Raw genomic sequence first — 19,001 nt, 5'->3', positions numbered from 1 at the left:
ACAAAGCTCTCCCCCCAGCAGAGCCACGAAAGGCTTTGAGCTCAGCCTCTGAAACTGCAAAGCGCTCGTTTTGTTGTCCATGGGTAATGCTTTAATCCGCCGGGTGAAAGCTGGATGTTGCTCTCTTTTATTCTGGCCATACACAATTACAACCCTGGAAAAGAAAAGCCCCTCACCCTCCCATGCTCGCTGCTCCTCCGAAATGCTGACGCCGGGACAGGCAGCCCCAAGGCGGGGCCAAAGGGATTTATTTAGTTCACTGCTGCAGATGATGCCTTTAGTGCCACAAACCGCCCTGGAGACAAATCCTTATCGTCTGGGGGGGGTGATTATGTTCAGTTCTTCCTCCTCAAACACCCCAGACATAATTCAGATCCAAACTGGAGAGGCAGGCAGGCACGCAAGAGGGGACCCCGGCACCGCACAGCCCCCCAGAAGCCATGTACAGGAGCAGCTTCCTTCGCGAGGTGCGCAAGGAGAAGTACGAGCGGTCGGACGCCTATGATGAGCTGCGAGGCTCCCCCGAATTCGACAGTTTGGCCCAAGCCTGGGGCCTGGAGAATCTGCAGGAACTCAATGAGCGCTTCGCCAGCTACATCAACCGGGCACGCGTGCTGGAGCAGCGCAACACCATCCTGCGCAAGCAGCTGGAGACCTTCCAGCGCATGGATGAGCTGGTGGGCTTGGACGAAGCCTTCGCCGGACAGATCGAGTTCAACCGGCAGCGGATGCGGGAGCTGGCATCCGACCGAGCCAAGCTGGAGCGGGAGGAGAAGGATGCCCAGCGCATGCTCGATGAGTACCGCAACAAGTAAGGCTTGCAGAGGAACATAGGTGTATTGTTTCCAGAGTTAATCTTTGTAGTAAAGGTAGGTCTGGTGCCACCAGCTGCTACTTGTGCACAGATGATGCCGCTCCATGTGTATAGACTTGTAGCTGGGGATGGCATGTAGCAAGCCTATGGTGAAAAGCAAGGTGGCAGGACTTCAGGAGTGCCATGGTGTCCCTGCTGCTAGACAGGCAGCTGCCCTCTCCCTTCATGGCAGCAGGTCCTCACCATGACACACATTTGTTGCTGTTGCTCCTTAGTTTTAGCAGGGTTGTGCTCTGAGCTGCCAAAAGGGAAGAACCCAATTAAAAAACAAATGGCTTGTGTCTGAGCAGTTCAGAGTTACACAACCCCAAACATCTCCTGTAATACCAGGAAGAAGTCTAATTTCCATCTTGTTCTACTAAAGCAATAGCTGTAAGAACGGGTTTCCCCTAACTTCTTAACCTCAGTGGCATCATAAATCAAAGAGCAGGAGCCTTGGGGGCTGAGGCATACAAGTGGCTCCTGACACATCTAGTCCCTTCCCTTCAGCAACAGGCAATTTTGGCCATGTTGCATAATTAGTTATGGAATAAGACTTGGTGAGTATTGCTCATGAAAGGACTGTTCACAGGAGAGAAGGGTCTTGGCTTCTTGTTAGTTATTGGCCAGGGTTTTTTCCCCCTAAACATCTGTCTTGTCTAGTTCAGCCAAAGAAAATTTGGCAGCATCATGGAGGCTGAAGAGGGCTTTTCATCCCCCCCCATCAAAGGGTGAGCGTGGACTCCAGTTAACATGCTCTACCTTAGAAACACTTCTCACTGACAGTGGTGGGAAGGAGAAATTGAAATATTTTCAACAGATTTGTGCAGGCACTGCCAGGCAGCGCTCACCACACTTACCAGAAACACTTCTGTTAAGGCAGAAGGCGAATCATCTGGAGCACTATCTTGCTGCCGCAGAAATACAAGGCCCTCAAGATTTCGTCTTGTGTCTCCATCACAGACTTTATGTCTGACCTTATCCAAACCACATGATTTTTCGGTCTCTGGACTAGAAAGTATGAGACTATTAGTGTTTCCCTTTTCTGTCTCCAAGCATTTTTCAACTGGAAAGAGCCTGAAAACAGATGTGAGATAATTGACGTCGAGGCCATCTGTGTCTTCAGGCCATGGTCTGATGATATACTGGTATCAGTAGCTGTTCAGTCCTAACATCCTGCCCTCCCCAGCCCTGCACACTGATCTGCTGTGCTGCCACAGCTACTCCTGGGGCTGTCCTGACACGTGAATCACAAAAATAAGCTAGCCAAAAAAAACCCCCTATCTAAAAAAATACGATCTCCAACCCGATTCAGTGAGCTGCCACAGGAACAGCCCATGGAGGCTGCGAGTTACAACACGGCTATAGAAATGCCAAGCCCTGGTCTCTCTTTCTCATCTGACAGCAGAGAACAGAGAACACCCAGGTACACCGAGGCTTGATGCTGGAAATGGTCAGATGTCCACAATGCCCTGACTCAGTGCTGGCGAGTTACAAGATCCTGATTAGGCAGGGCTTGTTACAGGCAGTGCTGTAATTTAGCTGTTGACTCTGATACTTGTTCATATTCTATTCTATATGTTTTTATTAGTAGGCTCAGTACTTCAATGTCTAGCTGCATATTAGTTTGCCAGCTGTATAGAAACGTTTAGTGCTATGATAGAGCTGGGCAAAACTGCCTTATCTCTGTCTGGAGTACTTCAGGCAGGCGGAGAATCAGTACAGTGAAACATACAATTCCTCCTTTGATATCAACAGCTTGCAAGGAAAACTGGCCAGAAACATTTAGTTTGTCTTGGCAACCTGTTCATGGGTTCCTGCATCCACCTGAGCAGTCTGTGGATCAACTGCCTGTATAGCTCCATAGCAGCAGGCAAATCCTGGGCAGGAACACCAAGAGAAAGGGCTGTGCTTTTTGAAAGTGAGATTTAGGACCTGTTACAGGGGTAGGTAGTGACTTCTTAGAAAATAGTGAGTGGTGCCTCGTCACAGAGCCCTGGAATGTTCACTTAGCAGCCATAAACAAAAGTAAAAAGGAAACTTCTACTACATCCAGGCCAACAACATTACAATTTAAACATTAAAGATACACAGGGCCATTGCAATGGAAGGGCCGTGGCTGCTTTTTAACCAAGTTGCCTTTGTTTTATATCAAGAAGTGAATTTTGGTTTTGTGTTTGCTCTCTTGGGAGCTGCTGAATTTGACCTGAAGAGAGACACAAAAGTTTCTTCAGCGTCTGAAAAGAACTTGTTGGGTTTTGAGTTGCAGGAGTTAAAACAAGGCCAGTGCTCTGCAGTGCGTACTCTGCCTTCTCACCATCCTTCTAGCTTACAGCCAACCTGATGGTTATGATTTCAGCTACTTAAACTTATAAATAAAGCGTTTCTTCAGCGTCTGAAAAGAATTTGTTGGGTTTTGAGTTGCAGGAGTTAAAACAAGGCCAGTGCTCTGACAGTGTGTACTCTGCCTTCTCACCATCCTTCTAGCTCACAGCCAACCCGATGGCTATGATTTCAGCTACTTAAAAATAAAGCTCTCTCAACAAAATATGGGAGGAATAACGTTCCATGCCATGTTAGAGCCTTGCCATGCTACTGAAACCAGAAGCATTCCTGTGCTGAATACCTGCTCTCCCACCTGGGTCTGCACTCAGTCTTCAGCAGACAGTGTGGGTTTCTTGATTCATTTGAAACATAAAGCACCTGCTTTTGGCACACAGTGCTTTCAGTGAAGCACTTGCACCAATTAAGTGACAGAAGCATGTGTCCTTCACTAATGCAAAGAATTTTAGCTCTTACAACCCATTCTTTCACTCACATTCACACTTTGGTAAATAGATTTATATCTATAAGTAAACCTTTTAAAGCTGTATTTATGCAAATAGACCTTTTAAAGCTGCATTTAAACATGGCAGGGCCTGGGATTACCAGGTCTGTACAATTAAATGTGCATGAACTGTTTAAAAGTAGATCTTGCATTACAGCTTATTTTTAAATCCTCTGTAGTCACATTTATAGCTTTTCACATTAACATGAATAATTCAGGCTCTATCAGTGGAGAATTCTTTCTCTTGAAGTTGCAAAAAAAAGCATTACTAGAAATCGTTCGGATGCATCTCATAAAAATACTAATCATGCTAATTTTATTTAGCATCATTATTATAGCAACGTTGCATCTGGCTGTGGGAAAGGACTGTATTTCTCTCTCTCTAATATTAGGAAAGATGCTGAAATGCAGATTTTAGCGCCCTTGACTGAACAGGATTAATTAACTTCAGAAATTAAAAGACTTGCTAATCGATGGTTTCATTTCAAATTCATTCACTGGTAATCTTGTGGGGTTTGCACACCAGATGATTCCCTGGAAGTTGCTAGACACTGAAATTGGCAATGTGTTCTCCAAGCTGTGCCACTTGGTGATGCTCTGATGATGTGATACCCTTTGGGGCCACAGTGGAGACCCCACACCTGTGAGAGGAAACAAAACTAAGTAGTAAAACACAGTAGCTGGGGAATGGGGAGTGGTAGGGTCTCCACTGGCAAAGCTCTCTTCAAGCCCTGTCTGCAGGGGTTGCTTGTGCTGCTGCTCCTTCTGTAGTGATAGGGAGAGTTTTACTCTGCTGCAGCTGCAGATAAGGAGGTCCTGCCTGCTCTCCACCCCCTATTCAGACTTTCCAGATCTTGCCCTGTGACTCTCAGCTGCTCGATAGCAGCTTCTTGGTAATGCAGGTACCAACCAACCTGTTCATAAATCAGCAGAGTGCAGCCCTCATTCTAGCTTCCAGAGTATAAACCACAAGCACCAGTGGCCTGTCTGTCATCCTTGCAGGACCAGCGCTTTGCAGTTTATGCTCTCTTTGGCACTCAAATTATTGCTCTCTGTTGAGAAAAGGTTAGCAAAGTGCCTCAGGGAAAGTGAAGAGGAAAAACATAGTAGAAAAGTTTAACCTCAGCTTACCGTAAGCCAAGAGGCTTTGTATGTTGCTGGAAGAGTTCAGTAGGGTTCAACAGAGAGGCAGCATTTGTCTTCCTATGAAAGACTCAGGGCTGAGGCCAAATTGAGTACCTGGCCAGTGAGGATCGCTAGGGTGTATTGTGACTGTTTTCTCTTTGGAGGGGAGCCAGCCCTTGCACTGCAGCAAAGGCAGGGGCCAAAAAAAAGGGCCTTGCCCCAGCCCTGTCTTTTCAGAGCAAGCACAGGCTGTCTGTCAGCTGGGGGTGGGAAAGGAGGTTTACAGCACTGCTGGAGCCATGTTTTCCAGGTAGAGAAACAAGCTTAGTGGTGGGTTTCTCTCCTACATGCCTGATGCTCTCACCAGGCTGGTGCCTCAAGCTGTGGGGAGGGCTTAAGGGGCTTAACAGATATCTCTAAATCTGTTAGGTTAGCATTTGTCTGCTGGGGCACTAAGAGAGGTGGTGGGAACCTTCAAAGCTCTAATCTGCTGCCTTCTGATGTGCCTGGCAGCCCCCTCCACTCTGTTTCCTTTCCCCTATGCAAAAAGTAAAAATTATTATCCCTTTTTTTCCCATAAGCAGTTCACAAAGGTCTGTTGCAGCCCTGAAGCTACTTGACTAGGTGAGAAGGGGGGTTTTATGTTCAGTTCTGGATTCTGGTGAGGGTTCATGCTTGTGTTGATGTCCATTGCTTGTACTGCAAATGAAGGACATTCACCACCAGAGTTCACTTGCCACCCACTGTGAGGGTTTCTTGTAGAAATTAAGAAAATGTCAGCTTTTTATATCTCTGTGTCTCTATTATTTTAGGGAAAGCAAAGGGATAAACAGCAATAGACACTATTTATGTACTTTGGCGCTGGCAGCAGATGCAGTTTGATGATGAGCCCCTTGTTCAGTACTGATGGCAAAGCCTCATTACCTTGTACTATAAGATCTGGCTGTTTGTTTGTGGGGTTTTTTAGTGGGGTCTCATTAAACCATATCTCCTATTAAGCATTTTATATATAGTTTATTTAGGGAAAGGAATAAACATCAGTAATCAACCATGAGGAAGTTGTGTACTCTGCAGCTAAATGGATTTTCTAGAAGATAATTCTATCATACAAGCGCAGAGCCTTAACTCTTAAAGAATGTGCTTTTTCCTCAAAGATAAATGCGCTATACATCCATTGTTCACTCAGTACACAAACATGCACCTTATGCACTTGTGGGCATTTCATAAAGGTCTATGAACAGTTGGCTAAATGCAGTCCTTACTAAGACTCACGTGTGATTTTGACCAGGATAAAATATGATTGCTATATCAAAGAGGACACAAAGCTCGATCCATCATAGCATCCTCATACAGCATGAATCATCATATACAGTCAATATGTGAAACGTGTCTGTCATGAAAATGCTTATTGAACAACATCAGGTAGAACAGAAAACCAAGTGCACTGTAATTAAATGCTAATGTGCCAATTGTAGCAGATACTCACATGGTGACTACTGATGAATCGCTGTCACTGCAGTCCGATGCTAACCAAATACAGTTTTATTGTAAATAATCTATTCTTGGGCTTTCTGTGAAAAAGTGATAGCAAATATGTGCCATTCCATTGTCTTCTGCTACATAAATGGAGGACAAGAAGTTAATAAATCCTGGAATTACTCTCAGCATCTGGACCAAAAAGAAAAGCAATGCTAACGCACAAATAAATCTTTTGGTCCCTTTCAAGATTCATATTCTGCTTTAGTGTGAAATGTATATTGTGCATGATAATGCAGATGAAAATGCAGTTTGCAGAAGGGTGAACCACTGAACTTCATCTCCTTTGTTCTGTTTGCAGGTATAGAAATGAACGTGAATATCAGCAGAAGCTAAAAGAAACCCTTGAACGCCTTAATAAGGTAAGCCTGGGAGAATGGAAAAGGAAAGGTCTTTATAATTTCTTTCCTTTAGGTTCGTTTACTACAGCAAGCTGTTTTGAAGAAGCAGTGGGAAGATAAAATGTCAGATCATGATATTTCTTGTCATTATGCACTGATGAAAAGTTCTTCTTCCCCTCCATTCCCTTCCCTAAGCCTTGTGCAAGTGGCTGAGCCTTGGTGTGTACATACACGCTGTGTAGTGCCCTGCTCTATACAATCCTGCTGATTTTGGTCATGTAGCACATGCCATCTGCAGCCCGCAGCCTCAGCTGTGCTCAGGGCTTCAGTAATTTGCCAATATGACCAAGGACTAGGAGGACCTACTGAGCAACACTCCATTTGGAGCATCAGCAAATGGTTCTTGCATTTATTTTGGGACCTGGAGTTGACATAACATGTTGCTTCTTCCACATCCAGTGTGACCTTTGCAAATTCACCTTTGCTGAAGATCTGGCACATGTTTAGGTGCCTTTAATAACTCTTTTAAACTCTGCTAGGATTCTTGTTCGGTTTTTTTAACTCAGAAGACAACTTTTTTCTGAGTGAGTTGGAGTTCACACTTGCAGTAGGAGTTTAGGAAAAGCCAGAGGCAGGAAAAGCCCATTTGTTAGTCTTACCATGCAGGCAATACATGTATCTAAGAGTCTGAAATATGAGCAGAGAAAACATGCTTGTTGCTAAATACCTTCTGCCTGCCCCTTTTGTTTTAATATAGCTCCTGTATTAAAGTATATTTAGTACTGACATCGTGGCAGGAGAAATGCTGATTGTGTCTAGGTCTTGAAGTTTGGCGTGTCTCAAAGCTCCTTGCAGGATGTGGTCAGCCCTTCCTAGGACAGACCCTCCACTTCCCATTAGGTTTCCAAACAAGAGAGAATCCACATGCCCCCCTGGATTTCTACCTTTTGCAGTGAAACATGAGGAATGTTTCTATCAAGATGCAATTTCCTGAACTAATGCCATGGGAAGAGAAATGATGGTGGTGGTGATAGTGATGATGATGATGATAAACCCAGAGAAAAGATAAAAATTTACTGACTTACTTAGGAAGGTTCCAAACTACGTCTGTGATGCTGGGAAAGCCCAATTCATCCTCTCTTGCTGCTAGTTTTCATCTGAGTGAAGAAAGTTGTATTATGTCTTTTCCCAGTTCTATTTTTCACAGCTTATCCTTCACCTTCAGTATTGGGAAACAGTTATAGGTGAATTAAATAGATAGTTTGTATTTCCCTGCTACATATGGCAGGAACTGTTCTACTTGAGCACTGTCATATCAATGATATGCATGTTTTATATTGAAAAAAAGATGTACATTTTAGCATTGCTATCTCTAGTAAGCTGTAGATATCCTTCATCACTGCCATTTTCCAGTGTGCTAGCAGGGTTCCTGGACAACTTGCAAGCTCTTAAAAGTATTTGTAGAGGCAAATACTCTGTAAGGGGTAGCTGGAGCTGGTGGGTCCATCTTCACAGTTCCTCTCAGCCAGTCTGTACCTAAAGAAAAGTGAATTGATTTGGCAGCCCCAGGCAAAGCTGACAAGATCTTGAGCTGTGGGAGGTGTTATTATCCCAGCTTGTGTGTGGGCTGTCCCGTTGCAGCAGCTCCTTGCACTGGGGCAACAAATGCTGGAGGGAACACAGCTGATTTTCGGTACGGGTGCCCAAGACATAGCCTGAAACCTGCATGTGCAGATGTAAACTCATGCCTTTTCCAGCAGCTGGGGAATCTGTTTGGAAAATCAGCAAACACTGGTTCTGGAAAGTTCTAAGGGATTTCTCTTCCATGGTAAATGAAAATGCTGCTTCAGCACATGGATCACCATTCTGGAATCAGCACCTAACGCAGAATGGTTTTTCAGAAGTAAGTATTTTTCTCCTTTGAGGGAACATTTGGAAAGCTGAATGCTGCTTTTGCTTATTACATGCAGAAATATTTGCTTATCAGTATTATCTAGAGGCCTGGAGGGTTGGGGGGTTGGGTGTTTGGCTCTCCCCCAGACTTCCCAACATGGCCATTGTCCTGCTGATCTTCCTTTCAATAGGAGGACAGAGGAGTGCAGAAAAGCAGCAGCCTTCCTGCTTTTGGTTCCGAATGTGCTGGTTTGGATGTTTCTGAATTAGCCACTGTCTCACAAAGCAGAGAGACTGCTGGAGAGGTCTCTGGCGGGAAGGCTCAGCACCATAATGAGACAGCTAACATCTACACATTTTTGGGATAGCACATGCTGTGCACGTGGAAAAGGAAAAATCCCCATCTACCAGTCATGTGCTGCACCCGTAGAATTCAGCGGTTTATTTACAACCTGCGATCCACTCGCTGAGGCATTTCTAAAGCTGGTAGTGGCACATTGGTAATTTTAAATCCTTTAACTTTGAATTAAATGCACAAATCAAAACTTTCTTGAGGCAAATTGCAGACTGGGGAGGGAACTTACAGATTTTGTAGAGCTGTAAGGAAGATTTAGTTGACAGCTTTCAAGATACTTTCTCAGAAGTGGTATTTTATAGTATTATTTAATGATAAACCTAATCAAGAAGGCATGTCATAAGCAGAAAAATGAAGCTGGTCTCCTCACACTTATACACTTGTAAAATATATTGCCATGTTCCATGGAAATGATTTGATATTCAAAGGTTTGTTATTAAATGAAATAACAGCATAAAAATGAATTGACCTTTGAACAGAAATGGAGATTTCACTGGATTTAAATAGCACTACCACTCATCCCTATGCACTTAGAGTTCATGATTGCTAATCATACACCTTGTCCTCTGAATTAATTGAGCATGATGAACTTTCATCCTCACAAATCCCAACATGTTAGAAACTTCTGCAGCAAGGTGATTTCTTTTCCTAGCCTTGCTCATCTGTCATTTTTATTTGCAAAAATGACTCCAACATTTCTGGTATTTGAGAACACACCAAAAGGAGTGGAAATACTTCGAACTGTCCTGTTGTTTTTTTATTAAGGGCTTCTTTATTGGGGGTATTAAAAAAGCATCAGGATACCTCAGGTCCTGTCATAAACACTAGAGAAATTAATGCCTTAGTCTGTTGATCTGTTTTAAGATTCATGCATGATTGCAAGCTTTTAGCATCAAAGACTGGTACTTCATAGCATCTATTATTTGGCCTCCAGCATTCATAAAGCATATGGTGAACATATTTTGACAATACAAGTGCCAAACTGTATCATATGTTATATTTGTGCAGAAAAGCAGTGCGTACAATGGGAGAACACGATGAATAAGATGCCTGTTGTTTGTGGGTTTCGTAATACTTTTGTTTCTCCCACTAGGCTGCAATTCTCCACGCAGGCTGCATGGTCTCCACACACATACAACTCACATCATGGCTAAATGGCTGCTGTGATTCTGGCACTCCAGCCATAGGTACTGACCCTGCCACGTGTCTCTGCATTGCAGGAAGCTGATGAAGCACTGCTGTGCAACCTGGAGCTGCAGATCGAGTGCCAGTTCCTGCAGGATGACATTAATGCCACAAAGGACAGATACAAGAAGGTAAATGGCTGAATTTGCCATTTTCCTTAGCTCTTTCCTTCTAGCGACATGTGTCAAGCCTTGCCCTTCTCCATGATCTGTTCAAATGGCAGATTAAAGCAAATCTCATTTGTGTTTTGGTGGATAAAGACAGCTCTATGTATTTTCAAGCCCAGTGGCTGGGTGTCTACAAGCATCCAGTTGCCTCCCTCAGGTTCCAGTGCCTACAGCTGTAGTAATGTCTTGAATTTGTTAACCTGTTATCATGATTCAACCCAACACGCTGTTCAAGCTGTCTTGTATTTCATGCTAAGAAGCTACTGCTTTCATCAGAGGGGGATACCCTTTTTCCTGCACCAGAGCATTCCAGTTAATCAGCAGACATAAGTCTGTGTCCGTGTTATTACACTGCAGCCAACTTTTAACACACGCAGCCCCCTTCTCTTTCCTGGGGGAGCTGTGAGGCTTTGGACCAGGCCACTGGGCTGTCTTTGCTCTTTTTGAAAGAAGAGACTCACTTTTGTGGACCACATGCGAAGGTATTTGTGGTTTTCATTTTGAAAATCTCCTGTGCATTGGATCTTTAAAACTATGAACTGTATTGTCACATAGCCAATGCCTGTAATGTACCTTCAGCATGAGAAAACTGTTAGCACACATGCACTCTAAATCAGGTCTAAAACCACATTCCACGATCAAGTCTGAACATGAACTGGACTCTTACATGCTGAAAGACATAAATACCTAGGAATAAGCCCCAGAAGTGGAGCACATTGAAGGGAGCACCTTGCTATAACATTTTCTGATTGTTTCTTACTTCACCACAGAACCTTATGGAAATCCAGACCTACGTCAGTGTTTTGCAGCAGATCATCCAGACAACCCCTCGTGTGTCCCCTATAACCACTGGCATATGTGAGGCAAGTATTGCTGTCAGTAAATAAATTCTGCTCTAGGTAAGAAAGAGAAAAAACCCGATTTGTAGCTTCGTAACACTGAACTGATCAGGAGAAGAGAGATTGTGTCAGTCAAGTACGCTATAACACATGTATTAGCCTCAAAAATGGCTACTTTAAAGGTAGTTGAAGCAGTTGTGCTTCCTATCTGAGGAGGAGCTGGCAGGCAATATGAGTTATTTACAGAGAAAAGGAAATCTTGTCTAAAAGGGATGCTGAGATGTAGTGAGAATTTGTAAATCAAATAAACTGCTTCAGACTAGATGAAAACTTGGTGATTCCTACCAATATGAGTGGCTATGCCAAGCATGTTTATTAGCTAGAAGAAGATATGAACTTCTGCATCTACAGGGTCTAATTTGAACATAAGCTGTACTTTTATAGTCCTGCCATCTGACACCTTTTATTCCTAAAGCCATGCCACAGGGGTTTTACTTGAGATTCAATACCCGTCTTTTTGTTTGTCTTTTGTCATTTTCTGTTTGTCTTTACAGTTTCTTTCCAGTAGCAGACTTTAGTTAGTCTCTTGTTAAAAGAGTGAAACATACTTTCTGTACACACGTTGTCTTCTTCCAACCAGGAAAAACTGATAGCAGAGAGGAGGATCCCTGTTCTGCAGAGCCAGCTGGAGGAGTACAAGAGCATCCTCTGCCAGCTACAGGCACAGAAATACAAACTGCAGACCGAGGTACTGCCATCACTGGCCATAGATACAACCACGATGCTCATGAACACTGCTCTTTTTAAACCTGAATTGCCTTTAATGATGTTTTGTGAACTCAGTTGACTTGGAGGTGTGTTTCTTTTAGTTTTCCATCTTTTTCTTCAGCTGTTTCATTCCCATTCTCTCAGTGGTCCAAACTATCAGGTTTAGATGGCCAGGGAGGGCCGTAGGTACCACAGCCATAATGAAGCAATCTTTGCTTATCAGAGGAGCTAGTGGAAGAAGGTTTCCACACTGCAACTGGCTTCCTGTAGGACAGAGTCAGCAAGAGGTTGTGGATGGAAAAGTCACACAGGGATGGTCTGGTTTACTTTCTTACTGAGCTCAGGATGGAAATTGGCTCCCTGAAAAATGATGGGGGACCTTCAGGGCTCTGCTGAGGGGTTATTGATGCCGCTTTGGGAGCAGCAAACAGTAAAGAAGTCTGTGGTACCTGTGCACTGGTACACTGCAGTATAACCAAACTAATGCCAAAGGACTTAGCTCCTAAATTTAAGCTTTTTAAAAGGTTTTTTAAAATCTTGGCTGTAACCTATAGAAGTAAATCAATTATTAAAGAATCCATTAGCCAGTTATCGCCCCATTAGCTTTTTGTGAGCTCATGTCTTTAGAAGCTGTTTGAAGGAAAAAAGGCAAACAACCAAGTGATAAAAGAACTATGATAAAGAGCTGAAAGTAGCAGAGGAAAGAAAGTAAGAGCAAAATGACACTGTCAAATATCCCACCTGCAACTCCTCACCCTGGTTTTGGCAAGGCACTTACCGCCACCTCCTGGTTGATGTGCTATCCAATAACTGGAGTCGAAGCCTCACAACACAGCAGTTATTTTTATGGCCAGAGTAAAAAAGCCAATTCAAAAGGAAGCCTTTTTATTTTCAAAAGACCCTTCCTTAACCTCCCGTGCTTGACCTGCAGACCACAGAGAAGGAAGAACAAGGTTTTGCCTGGCCACTGCTTCCCAGTTAACCACTTTTGCTCTCTGTGAGACACTGCCTGCTCTGCCGAGGCCATCCACAGTGAGACATCAGCCAGTTGCGTGTGTGTGGGGAAGGAGACATCACACTGCTGTTCCCCTCGTGCATGCTGATCCCATCGTGCTTATTGTAGAAAAGAAGCCTTGGGACAGATAAGGGTGGGGGAGGGGGGGAAGTTTTTGATTTTGAATAGCTAAACAAATGCAGCGCAGCTTCTCACATCATAATAAAATATGTTTTGCTTTTAATTACCCTTGAAATACAGGGATGCTGAATCACAGCATCACAGAATGGTTTGGGTTGGAAAGGACCTTGAGTTCATCTAGTTCCAACCCCCCTGCCATGGACAGGGCCGCCTTTCAATGTTTCAGAGCTGCTTCTTTCACCCACCAATTTTGTTTACCAGACAACCATGCTGGAGCAAGCGATTAAAAACACACAGGAGAGTTATGACGATGAAATTCAGCTCTACAACGAGCAGATTGAAAACCTTAGGAAGGGGATAGAAGAGGCAGAGAGAACCTTGGAGAAGTACACGACTGACTGCCGCCAGCTGGTGATCTACCAGCAGTCCCTGGAGAATGAGCTGGAGCGGTACAAACGCATCATCGAGAACGAGGAGAGCCGGTAAGGCTGATTTCTGGACTCTCCAAAGGGGCCAGTGCTCTCTTTTATCTCCTTTGAGAAGCGTATGTTTAAGGGCATCTGATCTCCTATGGCCATTTCATGCCTTTTACTGGTACATATCCAGGGTTGGGAACTTAAATAGATGTAAAATCTGGTCAAGCCTCTGCCAAGGAAAGAGCCAGAGCCATTTTGAGCTGCTGCTTTCTACACAGTCTCCTTTCCATACACTGTCCTGACATCAGTGCACAGAGGTCAGGAGCATGCAAAAGTAACCTGAACACATTCTCCACTGCCCGGGTGCTGGTGAAGCTTGCAGGGGTGTTACAGACAGGCTGGTGTTGCGAGGCTCAGACAGGGCAAATGTCCTGTAAAGCAAAGCACTCTTCACAGAAAACCCATTCGTTAGGCAGGGGTGAAAAAGGGTGAAGTTGGCAGGGATTTGGGTTGTGTTTAAACCTAAGGAGGAGCACTGGCTCCCTCTAATGTCAACTATTAGTCTCACATGAGAAAAGGAGTAAAAGGAGCTGGGCTTTCACAGCTGCCTGCACAGGCAGGTGGTGCAGCAGGGCCAGAGCCCTCGGAGCCAAACCGCTGTGCTGGGTTGTCCAGAAGATGCAGGGGAAGGACACTCACTAATAGTCAACCTCACATGTGGGGAGCAGATATTGCATCACTTTTCAGCATCTCATTTTGGACACTTCATTCTGGTTAGGAGTATCTGATCAGGGTAACTCTCAGAGGCAAAAATCAAAATGTGCATCTCTTGCATATTTACACCAGGCCAAAATGTTCTGTCGCATTCTGGCAGAGCAGACTGGAAAGGCCACAGATACAGTAACTGGTTTGCATATAGGGCAGCCTCTCAGTTTTAATTTTTAACCCTTAATACCACTGACTCCTCAATATTTTCCAAGGAAGACTGCTCGGTTTTCATCTTGCCCTTCTGAAGTCAGGCACATGCAGGTAACTTTGTAATAGCTACCAAATTTCATTTCTTACCAGCCGGCAGGTACAGCTCTTGCTGACCTCTGGTAAATGTGGATTGACTGTTTGCCCATCCAAAATCTTCCCATCCTTCCAAAGTGCTGTGCTAAATTACAGACCTGTTGCTATGGGTTTTAATTGCTGGTGTACTTTACCTACTGGAGCATCCCACGTCTCCTGCTGGTGGAAACCAGCCTGACTCCTGTGAAGGTGCTGTGGCTGTGTTGAATTCCCCCAGACAAGAAGCAGGCTCCTGTCATTCTCTTTGACTCCTCACCATGGAGAAATACATTTCTTTAACCTCCATGCTTCATTTTGCACGATTTCACTTGCTCTTGATGGAAATGAGGGGGAGAGATCTGACCGATGCGCGTCTTCTCCGGCAGGTTAAACTCTGCTATAGCAGGAACGCCAGTCACACTCTTCACGCAGATCTATAGACCTGTCCAGCCTCAAGCTTCGAGGGGAAGAGGTAAACCTGTGACATGTCTTCCTGTGTCTGTCAAGAGCAGTATCATTGTATTTTAAGCTGTTTTTCCATTTGTCTTCCATACCAACACCAGCCGTGACAGCCTGACTCCAGGCTTGCTAAGTAAATGCAGTGATTTCAGCTTACCTCAGCTGGTTTTGGGACAAGCTGTCAAAGGCCAAAATCACAAGCAAAGGAGTTTCTTTGCTAATTTCTGCAATCTACTACTTAGGCGAATCAGCAGAGCACAGTCGAAAGGCACCTGAAACTATGGCAAGAGCTGGGGGGTTTGTGTTGACTTGCTGCAAGTCATTGGTTCACACTTCAGTGAGGTTCCAAAAGTATCAGGGGGTGTTGAGTGCTGCAGGCAGGCAGAGGACACTCTTTTGGGCCTGTTTATGTCCCATTGCCTGGTTTCCTCTGAATGATGTTTTCCTCCATGTGGTAGGATTACCTGTTAGACCTAGGATGCTTATAAACATGGTGACAAGGAAATGTCCAGGATTAAACTAGTGAGGCTGCTCTTAACAAAGAGGGAGTCGGTTTACAGAGAGGTGCTGTGGGTACTAACATACATGATGACTTACTGTAGGTTAAATCCAAGGCTCAGTGAGGTTCTACTAATAACAAACTGCCCTGAGAATGGAGACAAACTGCCAAATGAGGGATTTTTTTGGAGCGCAGCTGTAATATTTCTAACTGTTCTGTGAACCGTAGCAGTAGTTTATGGAATAAGTCCATAACGCCTGAGGCCAAATCCTCAGCAGCTGTAAATAACTGCAAAGTGCTGTTTTATACCCGCTCAGGATATGGCCTGTCTCTGGCCACATCTCTGCTTCCTATCTGCAAGGTGAGCAGGGCATTTCACCTGCATTACTGTACCTGCGATATGGGACAGAGCCTTGGGGAAAGCATATCAGTATCTGTCTGTCCCCACATTCCTGTAGTTTCCAGTACCACTCTCTGCCTCCTCTGCTCTAGCTGTTCATGCCATGGGCATCAGTAGCCTGCCCGTGCTCCTGCTGAGCTGCCATGGGCTCTGAGGCTACTGACAGCACAGGAGACCAGAGCACAGCCCATGGGCAGGGGTTCCCTCTGCGCGGGTCTAGAGCTCAACATCAGTGTTTGAGCGATGCCCAAGTGCTGCTCCTCGGCACTGCTGGTGGGGTGGCTGCTCAGCTCTGTGCCCTCCTGACGCACCTCCCTGCATCTGCCCATCCCCAAAACTGCTGCACGGGGAGGTGCCAGGCTCACTCTTAGCCCCCCTGGGACACAGAGGTGAGGTGCCCCCCTGCTGAGCCTCCAGAAGCACAGGAGTAGCTGGTGATGACACTCACCTTCCCGTCAGGGCTGTACCACTCACCCAGCAATCCTGGGTACAGTGGGAAAGGCTTTAAATAGGGCTTTTGGTTGTTTCTTTCCCATCCCTAAACCCTACCAGGAGTTGTAAAAGCCAGACAAGCTGTTTCCACTTAATCCTATTGCCAGGCCTTGCATCAGCTTTGCATACCTGGCTACAGGCTCAGCCTTGGGAGACAAGGGTCTTGTCTAGTGAACAGAGCCAAACCTTGCCACCACGCCTGGGAGGAAGGTGCTGAGCCCGGCTGCAGCAGCAGGCGCTGGGGGCTCCTGCTGAGCATTGGTGCTGGCCTGACAGGGGAACCACACACACTTCCCTGTCCTCACACTCTGTCTGGCAGTGCTGACCTCAATGCAAAATGCCTACTTGGCCGAGGGGTCCACACAAAAGAGGCTGTTTAATGCACTGACGGAAGCTGTGCTCACACTTGCTGCTGCATTCAGCCCTCCACCTGCAGCAGTGAGGGGCAGCTCCAGCATTTGAAGTGACTGTGTTCAGCACTGTTTGTTGTTTGCTCTGTTTTGGTTTTTCGCCAGATATCACCCAGGCCATGCAAGACATCACCAGTGTCAAGCCCAGACAAAAAGCTCTGACAAAGAAAATAGCCAGGAAAAAGGAGCTGATGTCTAAAGACATAACTGACGGTCTTTCACCTGAAAGAACGTATGAAAGAACTCTGGAAGGTTTTGACCAAGATCAGCTGGAGTTCAGGCATGAAGGCTCAGTCACATGTGAACCTGGGCAGGAAGGATCAGAACTTGACGAACAAGAAACGGGCCCAGAGGACGTACCTGATGGAGCCCAGATAAGTAAAGCCTTCAATAAATTGTGTAACATTGTGAAAGAGAAAATAAGAGCCCACAAGAGAGCAGAGCCTAAACCTGATGCCTATCCCAAAGGGCGTTATGTGCTGGTAACAGGGGAGGAACGCTATGAAGAACCTTGCATCTTGGCCCCCACCATCCCATCAGGGGGAGAGATCATAGTTTCCAACAGCAATGGGAAGGTGATGAACGGTGGTGTCGTGGAGCCCATTCCAGAGCTACCAGAACTTGCTGAACAAGCAGAAAAAGAGAAAGGGGATATCTGTGAAAGGAGGGAAGAGTTTGAAGTTCAAGATAAACAGAAAGAGGAAGAGAGAGAAGACATACTTCAATGGGGCAAAAAAACAAGAGGAAGAATTGAGCAGATCATGAAGTATTCGGACATCTCTGAGCCTGAGGCAGTTCCTTCCCCTGGTCCAATAAGCCCAACTGAGCCAGGAGTCCTTCGAGAGACAGAATGTGACCGAGAAGATAAGCAGGGCCTTTTGTTCAGGGAATCAGGCTTGCCTGGCTCCATGAGCTATGAGAAGGTGGAGGTGGTGGAGTCCATCGAGAAGTTCTCAGACGACAGAATTCAGACGTATGAAGAAACAGCGATGATTGTGGAGACAATGATAGAGAAGACAAGCAAGAAGAAACCAGGTGACAAAGGCTCTTAAGTGACAGACCCCCCCTTGATAGTCAACTTGTCTGGCATAGTTATCAAATGACTGTTTTTTTTCCTGACCGAATGATACAGTAGTGAGATTTTTGCTGTTTGGTATGGAACAGGTTGATACCTTGATGGCAATTCTGTCTGACATAGACTCACCTTTGGTGCAATGACCATTAGAGTGCTCCAGGGCAACAAGTAATAGGCACATCCTATGCGACTGATTTTCATGATTAGGACACATTGAAACTAATTATTATTATTATTACATTGCTGCCTGGCTGTCCACAGGATCCGGGACAAATCTGCGTATTCCTCTGCTGCTCCTACAGCTGCCGTATGATTCCCCATCTCTGACAGCTGCAAATGTTAACTTGTGACATCTGGTTCATTTAATAAAAGTTTTGCCTTCTACCAAAGATACCCACTGTGGGTTTGTGTTGCCTTTACCACTGACTAACCACCCCCACTATGAATGGCAACTGACTGGGTGTGCAGGAGATCTTCCAGGGGAAGGGCTGGATACCTGTGAAATAACATACACCAAATCTCTCTCATTTACGCTTAAATAGAGATGAGCTGGGCAGACCCTTCTTTTTGGATCTAAACATAAACTGTCTGTATTTGTAATAATCTTACTGTGTAACTGCTCAGAATAGAACTTGAGATTCCACCAAAAAGTGGGGGTTAACCCTTACAAAAGATACTAAAGCCGTTATTTGTCCTTCACCAGCACAACTAAGGTATTTATGAACGCCAGCAGGCTTTTGAGCAGACTGCAGCCCACTCAACCACCTGTGTTTTGCTGTTTTCTTGTTAAGTATTTCCTTGAGCTGTCGCATTTTACAGTTTAATAAATACCGCCACAGGATCATGCTGCAGCCCCATGGAGCTTATCAGGGTTGCTGAAACCAGTAGTGCCTTCCCATGTCTCTGGGGAAGCAAAAAGCAACGCTTCTGCGCTGGCCCCTTGCAGCTTCCAGACACCTCCATCTCAGAGAAATTAAGGGAAAGAAATCCTTCAGTTGTGTAACCACTGAGCACTGCTGAAAGTGCTGATGCTGCAGCTGGGCCTCGGCTTGACTTCAGGCACACAAATACTCCCACGGAAGCAAGGTAGAGGCTGAAGCGCTTTAGTAGGCTCCTTCTCCCATCCCAGTTCCCAAAGTTGTTGTTTCAGCCTTTGCCTTCCAGCTGATTACTCCC

The 19,001-nt window shown here is 45.2% G+C and overlaps 1 protein-coding gene across 1 annotated transcript; it reads left to right on the top strand.

The window, feature by feature from the left end:
* The first annotated feature begins 210 nt into the window (after positions 1–210).
* On the top strand, positions 211–18,210 carry BFSP1 (beaded filament structural protein 1, filensin). The gene is made up of 8 exons (XM_010022173.1): positions 211–811; positions 6,643–6,703; positions 10,151–10,246; positions 11,053–11,145; positions 11,762–11,869; positions 13,286–13,506; positions 14,877–14,962; positions 16,856–18,210. The coding sequence occupies exons 1-8, from the start codon at positions 441–443 to the stop codon at positions 17,800–17,802; spliced, it is 1,983 nt and encodes a 660-aa protein (XP_010020475.1). The 5' UTR covers positions 211–440; the 3' UTR covers positions 17,803–18,210.
* Positions 18,211–19,001: the final 791 nt, after the last annotated feature.

The sequence above is a fragment of the Nestor notabilis genome, unplaced genomic scaffold (assembly GCF_000696875.1).
Source record: "Nestor notabilis isolate BGI_N333 unplaced genomic scaffold, ASM69687v1 scaffold979, whole genome shotgun sequence".
Lineage (NCBI taxonomy): Eukaryota > Metazoa > Chordata > Aves > Psittaciformes > Psittacidae > Nestor > Nestor notabilis.
This window is presented reverse-complemented; position numbering and strand designations above follow the sequence as displayed.

Bases quoted from the DNA above. Each gene is read 5' to 3' on its own strand.
- BFSP1 (XM_010022173.1), top strand. From the start codon at position 441: ATGTACAGGAGCAGCTTCCTTCGCGAGGTGCGCAAGGAGAAGTACGAG. The intron at 6,704-10,150 runs GTAAGCCTGGGA...TCTGCATTGCAG, and splicing joins CCCTTGAACGCCTTAATAAG to GAAGCTGATGAAGCACTGCT. The intron at 10,247-11,052 runs GTAAATGGCTGA...ACTTCACCACAG, and splicing joins CAAAGGACAGATACAAGAAG to AACCTTATGGAAATCCAGAC.